At 40.9% G+C, this 15,936-nt stretch overlaps 3 protein-coding genes across 7 annotated transcripts; all 3 read right to left on the reverse strand.

Annotated features, from left to right (window-relative positions):
* Nucleotides 1-1,328: 1,328 nt before the first annotated feature.
* LOC141838445 (wall-associated receptor kinase 5-like) lies at nucleotides 1,329-6,161 on the reverse strand. The gene is made up of 4 exons (XM_074725923.1): nucleotides 5,500-6,161; nucleotides 4,245-4,504; nucleotides 3,995-4,165; nucleotides 1,329-2,621 (listed from the first exon to the last, which is right to left on the reverse strand). Exons 1-4 carry the CDS (start codon nucleotides 6,159-6,161, stop codon nucleotides 1,411-1,413), a joined length of 2,304 nt encoding a protein of 767 aa, XP_074582024.1. The 3' UTR covers nucleotides 1,329-1,410.
* Nucleotides 6,162-7,252: 1,091 nt separating this feature from the next.
* LOC141838448 (transcription factor TGA2-like) lies at nucleotides 7,253-11,065 on the reverse strand. 3 transcript variants are annotated; one of them, XM_074725928.1, is made up of 13 exons: nucleotides 10,988-11,065; nucleotides 10,785-10,914; nucleotides 10,604-10,692; nucleotides 10,328-10,401; nucleotides 10,073-10,264; nucleotides 9,883-9,936; nucleotides 9,749-9,808; nucleotides 9,607-9,684; nucleotides 9,485-9,530; nucleotides 9,125-9,390; nucleotides 8,759-8,998; nucleotides 7,893-8,035; nucleotides 7,253-7,594 (listed from the first exon to the last, which is right to left on the reverse strand). In XM_074725928.1, exons 2-13 carry the CDS (start codon nucleotides 10,859-10,861, stop codon nucleotides 7,507-7,509), a joined length of 1,407 nt encoding a protein of 468 aa, XP_074582029.1. In that variant the 5' UTR covers nucleotides 10,862-10,914; nucleotides 10,988-11,065; the 3' UTR covers nucleotides 7,253-7,506. The 3 variants fall into 3 exon arrangements, with proteins under 3 accessions (XP_074582029.1, XP_074582030.1, XP_074582028.1); XM_074725929.1 differs by having other exon boundaries at nucleotides 10,073-10,252; nucleotides 10,785-10,992; XM_074725927.1 differs by having other exon boundaries at nucleotides 10,785-10,992.
* Nucleotides 11,066-12,973: 1,908 nt separating this feature from the next.
* LOC141838446 (phosphatidylinositol 4-phosphate 5-kinase 6-like) lies at nucleotides 12,974-15,840 on the reverse strand. 3 transcript variants are annotated; one of them, XM_074725926.1, is made up of 9 exons: nucleotides 15,649-15,840; nucleotides 14,654-15,615; nucleotides 14,427-14,591; nucleotides 14,154-14,319; nucleotides 13,969-14,085; nucleotides 13,703-13,896; nucleotides 13,517-13,623; nucleotides 13,346-13,433; nucleotides 12,974-13,253 (listed from the first exon to the last, which is right to left on the reverse strand). In XM_074725926.1, the coding sequence occupies exons 1-9, from the start codon at nucleotides 15,838-15,840 to the stop codon at nucleotides 12,974-12,976; spliced, it is 2,271 nt and encodes a 756-aa protein (XP_074582027.1). The 3 variants fall into 3 exon arrangements, with proteins under 3 accessions (XP_074582027.1, XP_074582026.1, XP_074582025.1); XM_074725925.1 differs by having other exon boundaries at nucleotides 13,346-13,403; nucleotides 14,654-15,840; XM_074725924.1 differs by having other exon boundaries at nucleotides 14,654-15,840.
* Between the last annotated feature and the right edge of the window lie 96 nt (nucleotides 15,841-15,936).

The following is a 15,936-nucleotide window of genomic DNA, read 5'->3' on the forward strand; positions in this document are numbered from 1 at the left end:
AATGAAGAAACCAGTCATAATGCCTGCATAATTATTGGACTCTTTCATATATCATGGTAAACTTATAATTCATAAGGTTCAAATTGACATCACTCTAGATAAAAGTGCTTGAATAGATTAAGACTATTGTATGCATAGACAGATAGATGGCTGAGGTTATTAAGTAATATATGAGTACGATGGTATAATTCTGACATTGATTTGGAATGTGAAATTCTTTCTAAAAGGAGCATCCCCTAATAGAAATACATCATAAAGCTCCTGGGGTAAACATCAAGTGTTATACAGAGTGGCTGCTAATATAAGATTCCTTGGTGAATGGTGATGGTGTTGCCATGTTGAATTCTTATATCTTGCTGTTTCTCTAATTGTATTTGCATTTTCCCAATTGAATATACATTACATGAGGCACCATGAAAGTTAGAATGACTTTACAATTTTTGGAAGAATAAATTTTGGTATTTTGGAACCAGAAAGGCAGATTAATCCTCAAAGGTGCAATGGTCTTTCTTAATCTTTTTTCTTTTCCAAGATAGAATTAATTTGTAATCTCTACTGGTCATTGATTTACTGAACCTCAAGTGAATATTAGGTAATTTGGATAATTTTCTATGATATATAATAGTTGTGCTAAAATTAAACCTCATCTGAGAGTCCTAATGATCTGTTTGTATGTATCAAAAAGTCAGAATACATCCTTAATGGATAGATTATGCAACTTCTCACTCTCTGGCTATTTGCTGATTCATCATGTGTCATCTTAACAGTTAACTTCAAAACTTGTGTTAGAGAATTATAACTCTTGTCTTAAAAGCTTAAATTTAATTAGCCTTGTGTTTAATTCTACATTTAATTAGTCCTGTATTCCTCAGTCATGCAGTCATTTGAGATAGTGACTTGTTTATTTGATTTGTGCATAATGAAAATGAGTTAAATATTGCTGGCGTTGTTTAATTATTGGCAAAATAACAAGGACCAAGCATACCCAATGTATCGAGTAAACTTTAGATTATTTCCATATAAAATCTTATGGCTACTGAAGTTTAATTATGCATTGTCGACACTGAATTCGACTTTAGTGTCTTATTCTGGTTTAATGATAAGTTGACTTCAGAGTAGTTTCTATTATTGAGAATGAGAGAGTTAATCTTAACCTCCCTCTATAAATTTAAAAAATAACATTACATCCAATAATATTATGGAACTGAAGTGCTGTTAATGTGAAGTCAACTCTGTCCTTGTTTCACACACCATTCGAAGGCTATCTTTCATATGAATTGTGCATACAGTCACTGTCTCAGAGGACAAAATCCTTGATGTCCCATGTATTAATATAAATCTAGGCTTATCAATTTATTTAGGAAAATACAAACTATTCAGAAGGTAGTAAGAAGCTTGGTCACTGATGAATCATCTTCCACTATCCATATTCAATAGTGCCTGAACTTCCAAACTACGATACCTAGAAGTAGAGTGTTCAGGTGATGTTACATTTTGCATCCTTTGTGGAGGCTCATGAACATAATCTGATGTAACAATTATGTCATCAACAGGCTTCTGGTGTTTACTTTGCATATCTAAAATTTGCTTATTTTTTCTCAGCTTTCCAAGATCCTCTGCCACTTCTTTCATAGTGGGCCTTTCATCTCCGTATGAGTTCAGACAAAGAACAACCAACTTGCACACCTCTTTAATCACTACCATATCTTCTTCATTCTTAATTTCTGGATCCACCATTTCTTCAACCTTATTTTCCTTCATTGCAGAAATGAAACTGGCCGCGAGCAGCATTTCCTCACCTGACACATTGAACTCAAGTGCTTTCCTCCTTGTGAGAAGCTCTAGAATCACTACTCCAAAGCTGAAAACATCACTTTTTTCGGTTAGTTGACAAGTTAACATGTACTCAGGATCCAAGTAACCACAAGTCCCTTGCACTAATGTAGCCAATTGAGTTGCATCCTTGGGAGCTAGTTTTGATGCTCCGAAATCTGAAACCTTTGCTGTGTACTCGTCATCCAGGAGGATGTTGGAGGACTTCACATCTCCGTGAATGATCGGTGTAGAAGCTGATGAATGCAAGTAGGCTAGTGCTTCGGCAGACTCCACAGCAATCCTTAAACGGGCATCCAGTGGTATATGAAACCTGCGAGTCTTGCTATGTAGATACTCAAATAGATTTCCTTTCGACACTAATTCATACACAAGCATTGGAACCTCAACCTCTAAGCAGCATCCTAAGAGCTTGATGACATTCTTGTGATTTATCTGTGATAGGATGAGCATCTCTTTTGCAAATTCCCTAGTTTGTCTCTCGTCGGCCAGCTTTGACTTCTTGATCGCTACTAGTCTGTTGTCTTCGAGCGTTCCTTCATAAACTGTTCCTTGTCCTCCACGACCAATAATTCGACTTGAGCTGAAGTTATCTGTAGCCTTCTTCAATTCTTCTTGTGTAAACAACTTAAAAGTGACACCTCGATAAGAATTCATTTGTTGTTGTAGTAACACACCTCCATTCTGTTCGAAAAACTCTTGCCTAATTTTCATAAGCTTTCTTTTTTTCAATCCTAAGTTGATAGCAAAGCCTGAGATGGTTAAGAAAAGGATGCTGCTCATAGTAGCTGCACACAAAAGATTGATAATTATAAATTGTGAACTGAAGAGTGAAGAGATTGTTACATGCAAGAACAAAATTATTGATATTAGCCATCATTTGCCTTAAACAGTGGACAAAGCATATTCATTCAGTACAATTAGAAAAGAGAACAAAAGTGTTAGTCTTCCTGCAATATCCTTGTTATGTGCATCATCATGACCCATCCTTAACACATATTAGTTAGCTTATAATGATACCACAATCTAATTAGCTAAGTATCTGGTGAAGATCACACCACCTACCATGAAAATTTTCATACTCCAAGTAAACTCAGAGGACTAATCCAACATTCTATACCTCCATTGCTAATTAAGTGATCTACTAGACTCAAACTCTGGATCATATATTTGCATTGGAAGTCTCGTGGTGTAAACATGAATCATATAATGATACAGAAGTTGCATATGTTTTTTTTCCTTTGTTCAAATGACTAGAGAAATAACCATATACTTTGTAAATGAAATACATAGTGAACACAGATTTTGGTATAAATCTGTATTACAGAAATTCACACTCTTCTTGCTAGAAGTATGTAAAACCTTATTTTGTGACGTACCAAGTTAGTAACATCGAACCATGTTTGTTATTCCAATACCTCTAAGCAGTTTAATCTTTATGACATTACATGGAGGACATATTATTCTCAAGGCTTGTTCTAATATTACTTTCTACTGACTTTTCTTCAATTAATATCTTGTGTCTCTTGTGACTTTTCTTCTTGGCCCTTTAGAATGTTCTGTAAATCTTTGTGTCATCCTTAATTATCAAAGAAACCAGACTTCCAATCAAAATTTAAAATATAGAACCTTTCTAGGTGCTATGAAGTTCATCACAATCTTGTGTTACTATATATGCTAACTCTTCCCCAATTGAAGCCCAAGGTGTACTATTTCAATATGGTAACTTGTGATGTAATAGACCTGTTCTTGTTAGGTGGCTTATACACCATCTGCTCAAATGTGATATCGCCTATAGGATAAACCCTAGTAGGCAGGATGTCCTGCACTACCTCAAGTTGGCTTACAATAAGATTAGTACAGTGAGATGCAGAATTCTACTAAACTGAAGTGTAATCTTGTGAAACTTCATGTTTAAATGGCAGAGGTGATGTCTAGAATATCTTGTATGGATCTTAATCAACCTTCCCTAGCCACACTATATGCCATGTATGACACAGAATACAGAGTCATAAACTTCTCTTTTTTCACTTTCTTCTCCATATTTTGAAAGCCTTTTTGAGACAGGTTTTTAGAAAATGTGTCATTTACTAATCTTCAAGGAATAAGTATGTAAAAATAAATAAATCTAAATTGCATTATCATTTTTAGATTCACCTACCAATTAGCACCTTTAGATATTGAGGCAAAGTGCTTGATGTTGGATAGCAACCATTCTTAGTGGTTGGATCACCCTTTTTGCCTTGTGGACATGAACAGGTATAATTGCCTATCGTATTTGTACAGATTCCATAACAATTATACTCTGACGGGAGACTGCATTCATCAACATCTGCAAACAAACAATGCCTCAATTCAACAAAATCCTTGTGACAATTATCTCCTTTTCCAATTAATTAACTATTATCTACCTTGGCATCCACCAGATATATAAGGGTTGCCTTCGTAACCTTTTGTGCAGTTGCAGATGTATCCTTCTCCAGTGCTTGTACTGAAGCACTCGCTATTCTTATCAGCGCAAGCATATGATGCCGGCGGCGACATCAGGTTCCGGCGAGCCTTTTCACAAATTGTCATATTTCCGACGCTCCAATCCAACACCACTGGCATCCCAAATTTGTAAGTCTGATTCAAGTTGTTGTTGATGAGATCTGCCGAGCTAAAGTTGTACCTGATAAAGTAAGAAGGTTAAACAAAACTCTTATTTGATTTCCACTAACACTACACATGATGATGAGTTATCAACTAATAGATGGGTTTTATAAGCTTAAATTAATTTTGATTTAAGCATTTTTGACCATTAATCATGGAACCTATTAAGTCAATATTTGTCCAGTTCTCTCATTTTTAATATTCGGTTAAAATCGAACTGAATTAATCAAATCGAACCAAATCAGAATTTTTTTAATTAACCGAATCAAATTGAATTTTTAAATAAAAATCAAATAAATTGAATCGATAAAATATCAATGAATTAATTAAAATAATTAAATTTTTTAAATATTATGAAAAATTTATCAATTAATTAGGGATCTATAAGTTTTTATTTAGAAATTATATTTTTTAATTTTAATTAATTCAGTTTATTTGATTTTTAATCAAATAAGAAATTTTAAAATCAAAAAAATCAAATTAATTGATTTTTTTAAAAAAAATAATTAAAATTTTAAAATAACCAAATTAAATTTTTAAATTTGACCAATTTATTTAATTTAATCAAATTTTTATTAACCCCCTATTGGAAAGATATTTGAAAGAGCTAGACTAGTTGGTCCAAACGTGGCTCAATTGAATCCGCTGACTTTGACTAAGCAATGAATCTTGATAAATCTATTTAGTGATATACGTAAGTTGATTACATCAAATGATGAACTAGTAAATAAGCATTAATTATGTTAGAATAGTTTTTTACTGTAAAAATTATTCCTAAAGCAAATCAAACATCAAAACAGTTGAAAGGTAAATTAAGAAATCCTTAAAATTTTTCTTTATTTATTTGTATAATCTAAAAATAAATAAATAACTGTTCGTATTATCCGTTTCATAAAGCATTAAAGTTAAAAGACGCCAATAAAGGGATTTATCTCTATATTTATATTTTTACCATTTAATTATTAGATTTATGACGTAGTTTCTAGTTTTAACATTATCAAAATTATCACGTACCACTCATGCTCCACGATGAAGGCGTAGCTGCAAGGATTGAATTCCTGCACGGAAGAGAAGTTGAGGCCGCCGAGGAAGCCGGTCGTGACGACCGTCATTCCATCCGGAATCTCCGTCTGGCAGCACCCAAAGCCATCGCAGGTGCCGTTTCTGGTGCCGGCCAACCCACTGCATGCAGAGATGCAGCCGCTCACGTAGTTGTCGTTGCCGATGGCCGCGATATTGGCGCACCCGACGGCGGTGAACTTGTTCTGGGCCGCGGAGATGGTGAAGGCAGGGCGGGTTGAGAGGTTGAAGGGGATGATTTCGTAGTCGACGTAGTCGGTGGCGTTGTAGCAGGCCCAGTCGATGTGCGTGTAGGCGCGCGCGCGGCCGAGCGTCAGCGAGACGTCGATGAGCTCGATGGAGGTGTCGCCGATGAAGGGGCGCGGCGGCTGGAGGGAGCGGTTGCAGACGAGGTCGAAGCCGTCGCGGAAGCAGCCGGCGCCGATGCCGAAGGGGTAGGGGATCTCGACGTCGCCGCACTTGCGCTCGCAGTTTGGTAAAGTAGCAGCGCTGGAATCGCTTGGTGGTGAAGCAGCAGCAGCAGCAGCTATAGCTGCCACTGCCAGTGCTATTACGAATACTACTACGGATTGAACCTGGAAGGTTAGACCTGCCATTGCAGTTCCCTCTCTAACCATCTTCAGGCCTTCATTTCTATACACCTTTGCCTACTGCCTATTAATTAGTAATACATTTAGATGAAGATGGCAATATATTTGCAGTGAAAGGCTTCGATTCTTCCTTCTCGGAGTTGACTTGAATCCCAATATTTTTTCACAAATGGAGAATGGCCGGCTGAGAATGTGTCAAAGCTTGCAGAGTATCAAATTCGATGACTAGTTTTATTACATAGTCATGGTAGGTTTGTATTTACTTGTGCACACATCAATGACTCATTCCTTCAACATTAATTTGGCAGATTTATTAAACTTGTATCTTCATGATGGTCAGGGAGACCCGTTCTACACCTAAACTCTTGTCACTAGTAGTAACTTATCTTTCTCCCTCATTGGGTTGAATTCTATGGATGATTTCATGATGGCCAGGGAGACCCGTTCTATGCCTATGCCTAAACTCTTGTCACTAGTTGGAACTTATCTTTCTCCCTCATTGGGTTGAATTCTATCCAAAGTTTCATATATACCATTGTATAGACTTGTTTTGGTATTTGGTATTTTGCATACGTGAGTCTTGTTAGTATATACTTAGGGATCTATGGATGATTTCATGATGGTCAGGGAGACTCGTTCTATGCCTAAACTCTTGTCACTAGTAGGAACTTATCTTTCTCCCTCATTGGGTTGAATTCTATCCAAAGTCTCATATATACCATTGTATAGACTTGTTTTGGTATTTGGTATTTTGCATACGTGAGTCTTGTTAGTAGATACTTATGGAATCTATGGATGATTTATTGGTTAGGCAAGTAGTCAAATGAGTTTTGAGATATTGAAAGGTAGGTATTTGGTAGGAGCTGCTTGATTCGATATGTTGATTCACATTTTACAGGCGATCTAAAACAAAAAGACAAGTATTATTGAACATGTTTGTTATAGTCATTATTTGAGTTCTTGATGGAGGTGGAGTAACTCACTAATCCATTAGGAATTATTTGAGTTCTATCATAAGGGTGTTATATGTTCCAATCAAAAAGAAGAACTGACAATTAAGAACCATAAGCTGCTCTTTTTCCATTAGATTTGTGACCAAAATGTGAGCTAACACAACTTACAGATCAGGAGGGATTGATGTTGCAGTGTGTGATGATTAAAGAAGGAACACCAATCTTATCTACACTCTCTTGAAAATGACTAGTCCTTTTCTTTGCTCTGCTTCCTCCTTTTCTGCCTAACTTTCCTCATGTTCATTGTCAGGGAATATCTTTCCTATTAATCCTCCTGTGGAGCCAACAAGTTTTTGTATGTAAATGCAACGAGTCTGATCACATTAATTCTTGCATTTTTAGAAGCCTGAAAAATGGCCATCTACTGGTTGTTGAACTATTTGGAGCTCTGTGGTCACAGGCAAGGCACTCTCATCCATCAAGTTCCTGTCATATATATGTATTCAAGAATACATCAATTAACTAAAGCAATAATCTGAAAAAAGTTGGTTAGGACACACTAAACACTGAAAAAAGAAAGGCTTTTAGTTTAATATGCAGAGGTCACCAATTAAAGAATAAGGATTTGTTGTACTTCATTTGTCCCAAAATAGCTTTTATGTTTTGTTCTTTTGTGATGAGAAGAGTGGTCCATTATCAATCATATCATAAGCTTTTAGTGTTAAATATAGCCCTTAAGAGAATTTTATCTTGTAGCTGATGCTGATGTGTGAAGGAATCATACTCTCTCAGCCGAGAAGCCCAAAGGGAGCTAAGCGCACGGAGACGGCTATGGTACTCTCCAATCGCCAGAAAACACCTCGCAGCCTGCCGTGTCGTTAGAATTCGATGCATCTGGTGAAGGCTCTGCTGTCTCAAGTTATCAGCCTAGATAAATCAGAAGCAAGGAAATCATAATTCAGATTAAACTGAACTTGTATGCCATGTTACTGAATTTAAAAAGAAACTGATGATTAACATCCTTCTTTTCTTATACTGGTGCAGGAGAGAAGAAAATGGTAAGCATAACGAGACATTTGATATTGGTTCATGCAGAAATTATGGAGCTGTCCCATTGAAGAAGAAAGAAGAGAGAAAGATATGCGTGTCAAATCTTTGATGGAATATTATCATGAAAGGAGAATTAAGCCATAAGCTATATCTCTGATTGGCTGCATCAGAGAGGTTGTTGGTTCCTTTTCATAGGACTGTGGACAGATAGCAACATCTGAAAGCACTCAACATTGAAAATGCCAATGTAGCTTTCCTTCTTGATGGGCAAGCACTAAGTATCCAAGAACAAGAGATAAAGCACACATAATGGGAGAGAAAGGTGAGCAAAAGAGGGAGAAAGGGACATTGGTTGTGATACCACAAGAGGCCTACAGATAGAGAAGGAGAATGGATATATTTCTTGCCTTGTGACAAAGCAACAAATGCACCAGGACCACTTTTCATGGAATTGATTCATCTTGCACTACTGCATCCTAAAAGGTTGTTATTAGTTGAACAGGTGTTGCAGTTTCGAAGCATGGCCAACTCTCGAGCTTTCTGTTATCGAAATTTTGCGACTAGTAACTATTGATTGCATGAGCAGATGCAGAAGAGTACCTGTCGAACGAATCCCTCGAGGTTCGCAAGCTTCCCTACTGCCATGGCCATGTGACCCATATAATTCTCAAGGTTGGCACTCTCGATGAGGGAGTCACTGGCCACGGTGTTGGCGAGTGAGAGTTGGAATTGCTCAAGGCCCTGAGATAGCGCCTCCTCTGCTTGTTGAGAAGATTGTTGGAGGTTATATATCCCCACTAGCTGTTGTTCAGTCAAAGGATCGAGTTGTGGCATTACGACCTGCTTGAATTGGAATGATGTAAGAATCTCTGTCAGGATCGATCATATAACTTGTTTTGTTCTCTTGGTTATCATTCCAGATCGAAATTGAAAGGAGGAGGTGGTAGGGAACAAGAATTCACCCACCCTTAGAAGCTCAGATGGTCTAAATCCACCCATCCACAAGAAACACCTCTCCGTCGGAGTAGTCCACACGCCGGTTATGATGTGGAACACATCCGACTTGGCTGTTGTTGCCTTGAGCTGGAATAGTTCATCATAATGTGTGAGGTACCTGTCTACTGCAACTTTCAGACCTGCATCTGGGAGATGGGCCTCCAAACCTCGCCGGAGCTCCACCGTGTTCTTGCAGTCCTCAGCCAGCCAACGTGAGTACTCCATATCGAACACTACTGCAGCACAACAACAAGAAGTCACAGTTCTCAATTCTCAACTATTGATCTTATTCTAGAACAACAAGTGAACTATACGCTTGCAAGATCATACCAGAGCTGACATTTTCGTTTGCACCGCATCCTTCTAAGAAAAGACCCTGGAAATTGGATATTTAGTCACTTCCATGATGATGATGATGATATTATCATGCATGCACCAAACAAAAACTGTACCTGTGCACGAGCTCTCTGGAGATCTTGCTCAAGCTGAGTGAGTTTTACTCTGCTGGATTCTAATTGTTGTATGTAAGCCTGCCATTTCAAACCCAAATAAAAAGATCATTTTTTTTCATAAAAAATGGTTACTGTAATCAACCTTCTTTCTTAGCCGGCTCTTCTTGGCTGCTTCTCTATTCTGAGCCAAGCGTTTCAATGTCTGCAGGAAATAACAAAAGTGAGGCATAGACAAACAACAACACACCTTTTGAGAGATTAAAGAGAGAGGGGGACCTTTGGATCGAGTGATTTGCCATCTTTGTCTGAAGTAGAAGCCACCGATCTCCTCTGCAACATGAAGCACATGGCAAAAGATGTCAAGTAGAGAAAGAACAAAGAACGAAGAGTTTGGCAGGATTTGTAGCCTCCAGAAGAGGTAGCACAACCTGTTTGGTGATTTGACGAGAACAACTGGGAATCATACCTTTTCTTGGGCTCTCAGCTGCTGGTTTTCTTCTCCTGTTGTGTGAGGAGCATCAATCGCCATCTTCTCTTTCTGCTTCCCAAACAGTTCAGATGAAGCCTTTCTGCTCACTGGAGACTCCTCTGAGTCCATTTGGGAAACTGTGTTCTGCTCGGATCCTGAATCTGTGCTCCCCTCAGTCTGTGAATCCCACTGTTGGCATGTTAGAGAAGAACTGTAGTAGTCTGTAGCAGCTAATTAACTCTCTCTGTATACCTTGGAAAATTGCTGAAATCTGATTGGCCATGAAGGGAAGATATCGAGAGTTGGGGGCCTGCTCGAGCAGAAGGCTGCAAGAAGAAGAGCCAAATCAGAAAAAGAATAAAGACTCAACTGTCAGAAATGGTGCTGTCTGTCTGTGAGATGCATCAATTATCACACTGTTCATCTTTACAGTGATCAATACCCTTCTGGGCGTGCCAATCACAACCTTTTAGTGTGCCATTTCAGGCCTCTTGTGATTGATGATGATGATGGTTAGTTCTTGCTTACACTTTTTGTCTTGATCACTTGTGATTCTTGCAACTCCATGCACCAAAGCCTCCTCCAACTCCCCAAAGTAAGCAGCTCCCTCCTGGTCACTGGACAGGATTTGATCAAAGACAGAAAGAAGATGAGGAACAAGGAAGTGATGAGTGCAGGATTGGGAAAAAATAAATTTAGAGAATAGTACAAGAAATTAGTCGCAGAAAGGGGGACTCCATGAACTCCAAGGCCAGAATGATCACCCTCTCCTTGATTATTTGCCATCCAAGATCATCTTTCGATGCTCTCGATCAGATGCTCGCAGTCCCTTCACTTCACTAAACTTAAAGAGGAAGAAATAATTAAGATTATGGAAATTAAAGGAAGAACTCCAAGAACACTTCACTTCACTTCTGTCTCTCAGAAGAGGCTCTTAATCCCAACTCTTCCCTCCTCCTGTTCTTAAGCTGGACACTGACTGGTTTCCTGCAATTTGCAGTTCATCGTCCTCGTGGACTTCTCTCCCAAGTGGTGGACCCTGAACGAGAGAAAGCGAAGGGCACAGGTGCAACTGGTCACTAACTCCTCCATCTGCATCTCTAATTTATAGAACAGTGCCAAAACATCAACAATGTAACTTAAAACTAAATTGAAGCAGTTCACAACTAAAAGACAAACTTCTCCAATTGCCTGCCAATCAAAGGTCCTTATCAGGAAATGGACTCGCTTTGCTTGGTGGCATTATGCTGTAGTGGATGAGTCAACAAATCACAGGCATATTTATTCCTTGCGCGCAAAGATACATCCCTTTGCACAAACAGATAGCTCTGCAAGAGGTATAATTTGTTGTTCAAGAACCATCAGATCATAATTAATGAGCATTTCAGCACAACACTCAATTTTTCTGAACTTGCAAGTATTATATTTTTGTGTTGCATCAAGTTTTAGTTTCCAAACTTTTGGTTTTGAAGACAGTGGATTAGGTGATGTTGTGATTTCTAGATTTTGGTTTGTTTTGTTTTGTTTTTTCATAGTTTCTGAATGAAGACATTTATGTTTGGTTTAGATATCAGTAACTGAACCTACCATGAATGTGGCATGAGCATCAACTGCAACACAGATTGAGTTTGGTACTTGCCTTCTACTCAAAAGAACAAAAAACAATGTTTGGATCTAGCTCGGATTTGATATTTTAACGAACCTAGTTCAAACTTGGAAGTGCGAACTTAATTGGTTCGGGTTCGGGTTAGAGTTCTTATACATGGCTGGTGAGACTTGCTACACCAATCTCAATCATTGTCCATGATTGAGCATTAGCTAAACTAAAGCTTAGATTAGGTACAATAAATTGAAGCGTGTGATCTTCGACATAATTTGACAAGTTTGATCAAATGTAGCGAGTGGAAGATAATTTTTTTTATTGAGCTATTTTATAGAGTTGGGCTTCAATGTGTTAAATGTCAAAATTGCACTAATCTAGAAACTAATCCTAAATAGAAAATAGATGGGTAGGTGGTTCAACCCTCATGAGTTTCATTTATACTTAAATATTATCGTGATTGCATTATCTTGTGGACCTACTCATGTTTGTCGTGTGAAAGCTATTACACGGTAACAACTTTACCGTTGCACCAAATTAAGCTCCCTTTCATAATTTTATTTTAACACTAACTTTCATAATTGTATTATAGGCCAACTGAATCATCACTTTCACTAGATCATATTGGCTTAAAATTAAGGTAGAGAACATTCATGTAGAGAAGGATGTGTTACGCAAAAACTAGCGATCGAACTAGAAAACACCGAGTACCTTCTCTAGAGAACATTCATGTAGAGAAGAAGGTCATAAGTTGGGAAGACATGCAATGGCATCATCCATAGTGGGCATCCACAAAGAGGTAACTATCCATTGACAACACAACCACAACTTCCACACTAGTCAATTCTTTATCTATTTGTTCCACACATGCTAACTTATATTACTAAAAAGACTATTAGTACATCCAACAAGTTCTTGTTGCTCCTCATAGAACATCAAAACTGTTACAAAAGAAAAGAAGAAGAAAAAGATATTCAATAATAAATTATTTACATCTCTAAATGGGCAGCTCATTACAGTTTTCTATTGATACTTTGAAGTAAGATATAATTAGTGCTAGCTACCTGTAGAAATGAATGATCAATGAATTGTTACTTGAAGCTCAGTTCTCTCTTTCTCTATTGACATTGTGTTTCCAGGCAGGTCCTAATTAAGCAGAGCAGCCACAAAGCAAAGCTAAAGAGGCTCAGCGTCGTGCCGCGCACACGCGGTGAGGGCTAGCCGCATCATTTCATTGAGTTAGTCCAGCTCAAGACCTGCTGCAATGGCTGATGCTGCTTGAGTCTGAGAGTGTTGTGTTAGGTGTCTTCTCGGAAAGCTCTGTATATGAAGTCCCGAAAGCGCCTCGAGTATTGTTTGGGGTCGACGGCTGATATGGAGGAGGGATCATACTGAATTGACTTGTATGCGTGCTCGATCTTTTTGCTGATATCGTAGTCTTGCAGTATGTCTATAATTCCAAAGATCAGAACCACATCATAGTATTCCCCTGTGGGTTCTCCGATAAGTTGAGACTCACTTCTGACTGTTAATTCGGCCCTACAAGGCATGTTCACCCCTAATCGAATGGGTCTCGACCTACAAACAAATCAGCAATAGGAGGAACAATGGCACATCAGCTAGTTGTTTGTAGTTAGCTAGCTATAATCACAATGGTGATTGATATATACCTATTGGAATCAGAAAAGGATTGATCTTTCTCTAGTTTTGAAAGCTGAGATTTTGTTTCTCTTTTGCTATCGCCGCCACCGCCACCACCTTTCACCAAAAAAACAACAGAGTCTGAAAAGAAATCTATGTGGAAAATACTTTATTGTTGTTGTTTCGACATTAGTATGAACCTTCAGATAGAGAGGTCTCTCTGGAGTATCGAAAATGAACCCCGACTAGAAGACTATAATCCATGATCCTTTCTTGCTCAAGAAACTCACAGTCCCTATCGACTTGCCTGTACAAAAGATGTGCAAAATGTAGAAGTAGAAGAGCAACAAGGTAGTACAACTGACATAACTGAAAATGATACCTACCTTTGGAACTCTTGAAACCAAGAACGTTGCAGTCTAAAGATGAAGTTAAGATCAAGATCCTTTAAGGTGGTGTACTCGTTGATCTCCGACTCAGGCTTGCTGGTCATGCGGCCGTGGGATGATCCTTTCAGGTCGAAGCGCCTATGGATAGCATACTCAGAGCAAAACAAGTTCTCCATGATAACAAACCGGACCTAATTGAAGGAAGGAAGGAACTAGCTCAGGAACAATTGTAGATGCTCATTGAGACGACTCGAAAAACTGACCTTCTTCTGAGCAGCTCCGGTTAGCTTCACACAGTGAAGACCGAAAAACTTGGTCACCAAACTGTTCTCGAACTTCCTCACATGGTTATAGTATGCTGGGAGCATCCTCAAAAGCACCTAGAACAACATAATTGGGATCACTTTTTCCTTACCAAGGAAATTAAGAAAAAAAGATTTATGCTCACTTTTACTTCAGATTTCTTCATCGTCTTGATCATGTATTTATCGTCGTTCGTCAAGTAGAAGAAGCTTCCACTCTTCCCGGGAGATGAAAGCTCCCTGAGTGCATCGTTCCCGCAAAGCGACAACATGTAATCGGCTGCATCTACTTTGAACAGCCTGCAAAGGGTCCTGAACATTCAATTCAACTTTAAGGGGATCGATGATTCGATACAACACCAGACAAAGAAGAACTTAGGCACTAACTAACTAACTAACTAACTAACTAACTAACCTACCTGAACACCAAAGGGCAGTAATCTTTCCACTTGAACTCACAAGATTGATGTGGACGGGTGTGCTTTGATCCTTCACATGGAAACCTAGTCCAGACCTTTTCCTTCGGGTCGAAGGCCGACGACTTCAGCTCCGCCTGAGTCGGACCTTGTTTGCCGGCGGCGTGCCTGTCACAGACAGAAACTTTGTCTCAACTCTGAAAATTGTGTTTGGGATGGGAAGAAATTACCTGATGCCGAGCTGGAGATTGAGCATGAGTTCGTAGTTCTTGTGGCCTTTGGTGATGGTCTCGCCTTGCTTCTTCGGCGGCCTCGGCGGCGCCCACGAACGGCGCTGCTGCCGGGAGGCGAGTTTCGGCTCTGCGTCGTCCACGGGGATGTCGCCGCCCACGGTGTGCGTTCGGCCGGTGGACCTTCTCGGCGGCAAGCCGTGGGTGCTGATGTCGGCCGACGCCCGCCTCTGAGGCCGGTCGGCGGACGACCAGTTGAGGGTCTTCTGCGAGGGGAACACCGAGATGGTCTCCCCCGGCGCGATCTTGCACTCGCGCAGGTCGGCCAGGAAGGCCTCCTGCGGGTCCCGCGTGGCGGGGGAGGTCGCCGTCGGCGACGGGTAGTACACGCCCTGCTGGATCCCGGAGTTGTCCTTGGTCCACACCCCGACGTAGAGGCTGCCGTCCGCCCACCGGTAGCTTCCGTTGTCCTTGGGGAAGCCGTCGTCCCACCCGCCCTCGTACCGGTTGCCGTTGGCCGAGTTGAGGGTCCCGCGGCCGTGGATGAGGCCGGCGCGCCACTGGCCCACGTACTCCGACCCGCTGCACCACACGTACCGCCCGTGGCCGTCCTGGAGACCGGAGCGCCACTCGCCGTCGTAGTAGTCGCCGTTGGAATAGGACTTCTTGCCGTGGCCGTGCTTGAGGTTCATGGACCAGTTGCCCCAGTAGGTGTCGCCGGTGGCGCCGATGAAGATGCCGAAGCCGTCCATGAACCCTGCCTTGAACTCCCCCTCGTAGGTCGACCCCGACGGCCAAGAGAACTTCCCCCGGCCGGTGATTTTCCCGCGCCGCCACTCCCCCTCGTACATGCATCCGTCGGTCCAGAGGAACTTGCCGGTGCCGTGCGGGACGCTGCCAGCCCACTGGCCGGAGTAGCAGTCGCCGGAGGGAAGGGCAAGCTCGGCACTGTAGACCTCCTCCTCCTCCTCCTCCTCCTCCGCCTCCGTCGACGCCGATATCGACGAGTCATCATCGCCCCCGCCGCCGCGCGGGGAGGTCGAGGCGGAGTCCGCGTCGCCGGACATCGGGCAGATGCGGCGCCGGCTCCCGGCCTGGAACCCCGGCGACTGCTGCTGCTGATGCGCTCTGCGGACGGCCGACTCCCACGCCTTGCCGTTGTTCTGCTGCTCGCTCTCCTTGTACATTCTACCCCGCCGCCCCTTCTAACTCCTTCCCCGACGCGACCACCGCCGTTGCCGGAATCACTTACAGACGCGACGTTGAAGATCAAATTGCTTTCT

This window comes from Curcuma longa, chromosome 11 (genome assembly GCF_044706935.1).
Source record: "Curcuma longa cultivar G26 ecotype Majalengka, Jawa Barat chromosome 11, ITB_CL_G26_1.1, whole genome shotgun sequence".
NCBI lineage: Eukaryota > Viridiplantae > Streptophyta > Magnoliopsida > Zingiberales > Zingiberaceae > Curcuma > Curcuma longa.

Bases quoted from the DNA above. Each gene is read 5' to 3' on its own strand.
- LOC141838445 (XM_074725923.1), bottom strand. From the start codon at position 6,161: ATGGCAGGTCTAACCTTCCAGGTTCAATCCGTAGTAGTATTCGTAATA. The intron at 4,166-4,244 runs GTAGATAATAGT...GTTTGTTTGCAG, and splicing joins TATATCTGGTGGATGCCAAG to ATGTTGATGAATGCAGTCTC. The intron at 2,622-3,994 runs GTAGGTGAATCT...TTTTGTGTGCAG, and splicing joins ATATCTAAAGGTGCTAATTG to CTACTATGAGCAGCATCCTT.
- LOC141838448 (XM_074725928.1), bottom strand. From the start codon at position 10,861: ATGGCAAATAATCAAGGAGAGGGTGATCATTCTGGCCTTGGAGTTCAT. The intron at 10,693-10,784 runs GTACTATTCTCT...AATCCTGTCCAG, and splicing joins CTTTCTGCGACTAATTTCTT to TGACCAGGAGGGAGCTGCTT. The intron at 9,531-9,606 runs GTACAGTTTTTG...TCCAATTTCCAG, and splicing joins TCCAGAGAGCTCGTGCACAG to GGTCTTTTCTTAGAAGGATG.
- LOC141838446 (XM_074725924.1), bottom strand. From the start codon at position 15,840: ATGTACAAGGAGAGCGAGCAGCAGAACAACGGCAAGGCGTGGGAGTCG. The intron at 13,434-13,516 runs GTTCATACTAAT...TTTTGGTGAAAG, and splicing joins AGAGACCTCTCTATCTGAAG to GTGGTGGCGGTGGCGGCGAT. The intron at 13,254-13,345 runs GTATATATCAAT...ATTTGTTTGTAG, and splicing joins TCCTTTTCTGATTCCAATAG to GTCGAGACCCATTCGATTAG.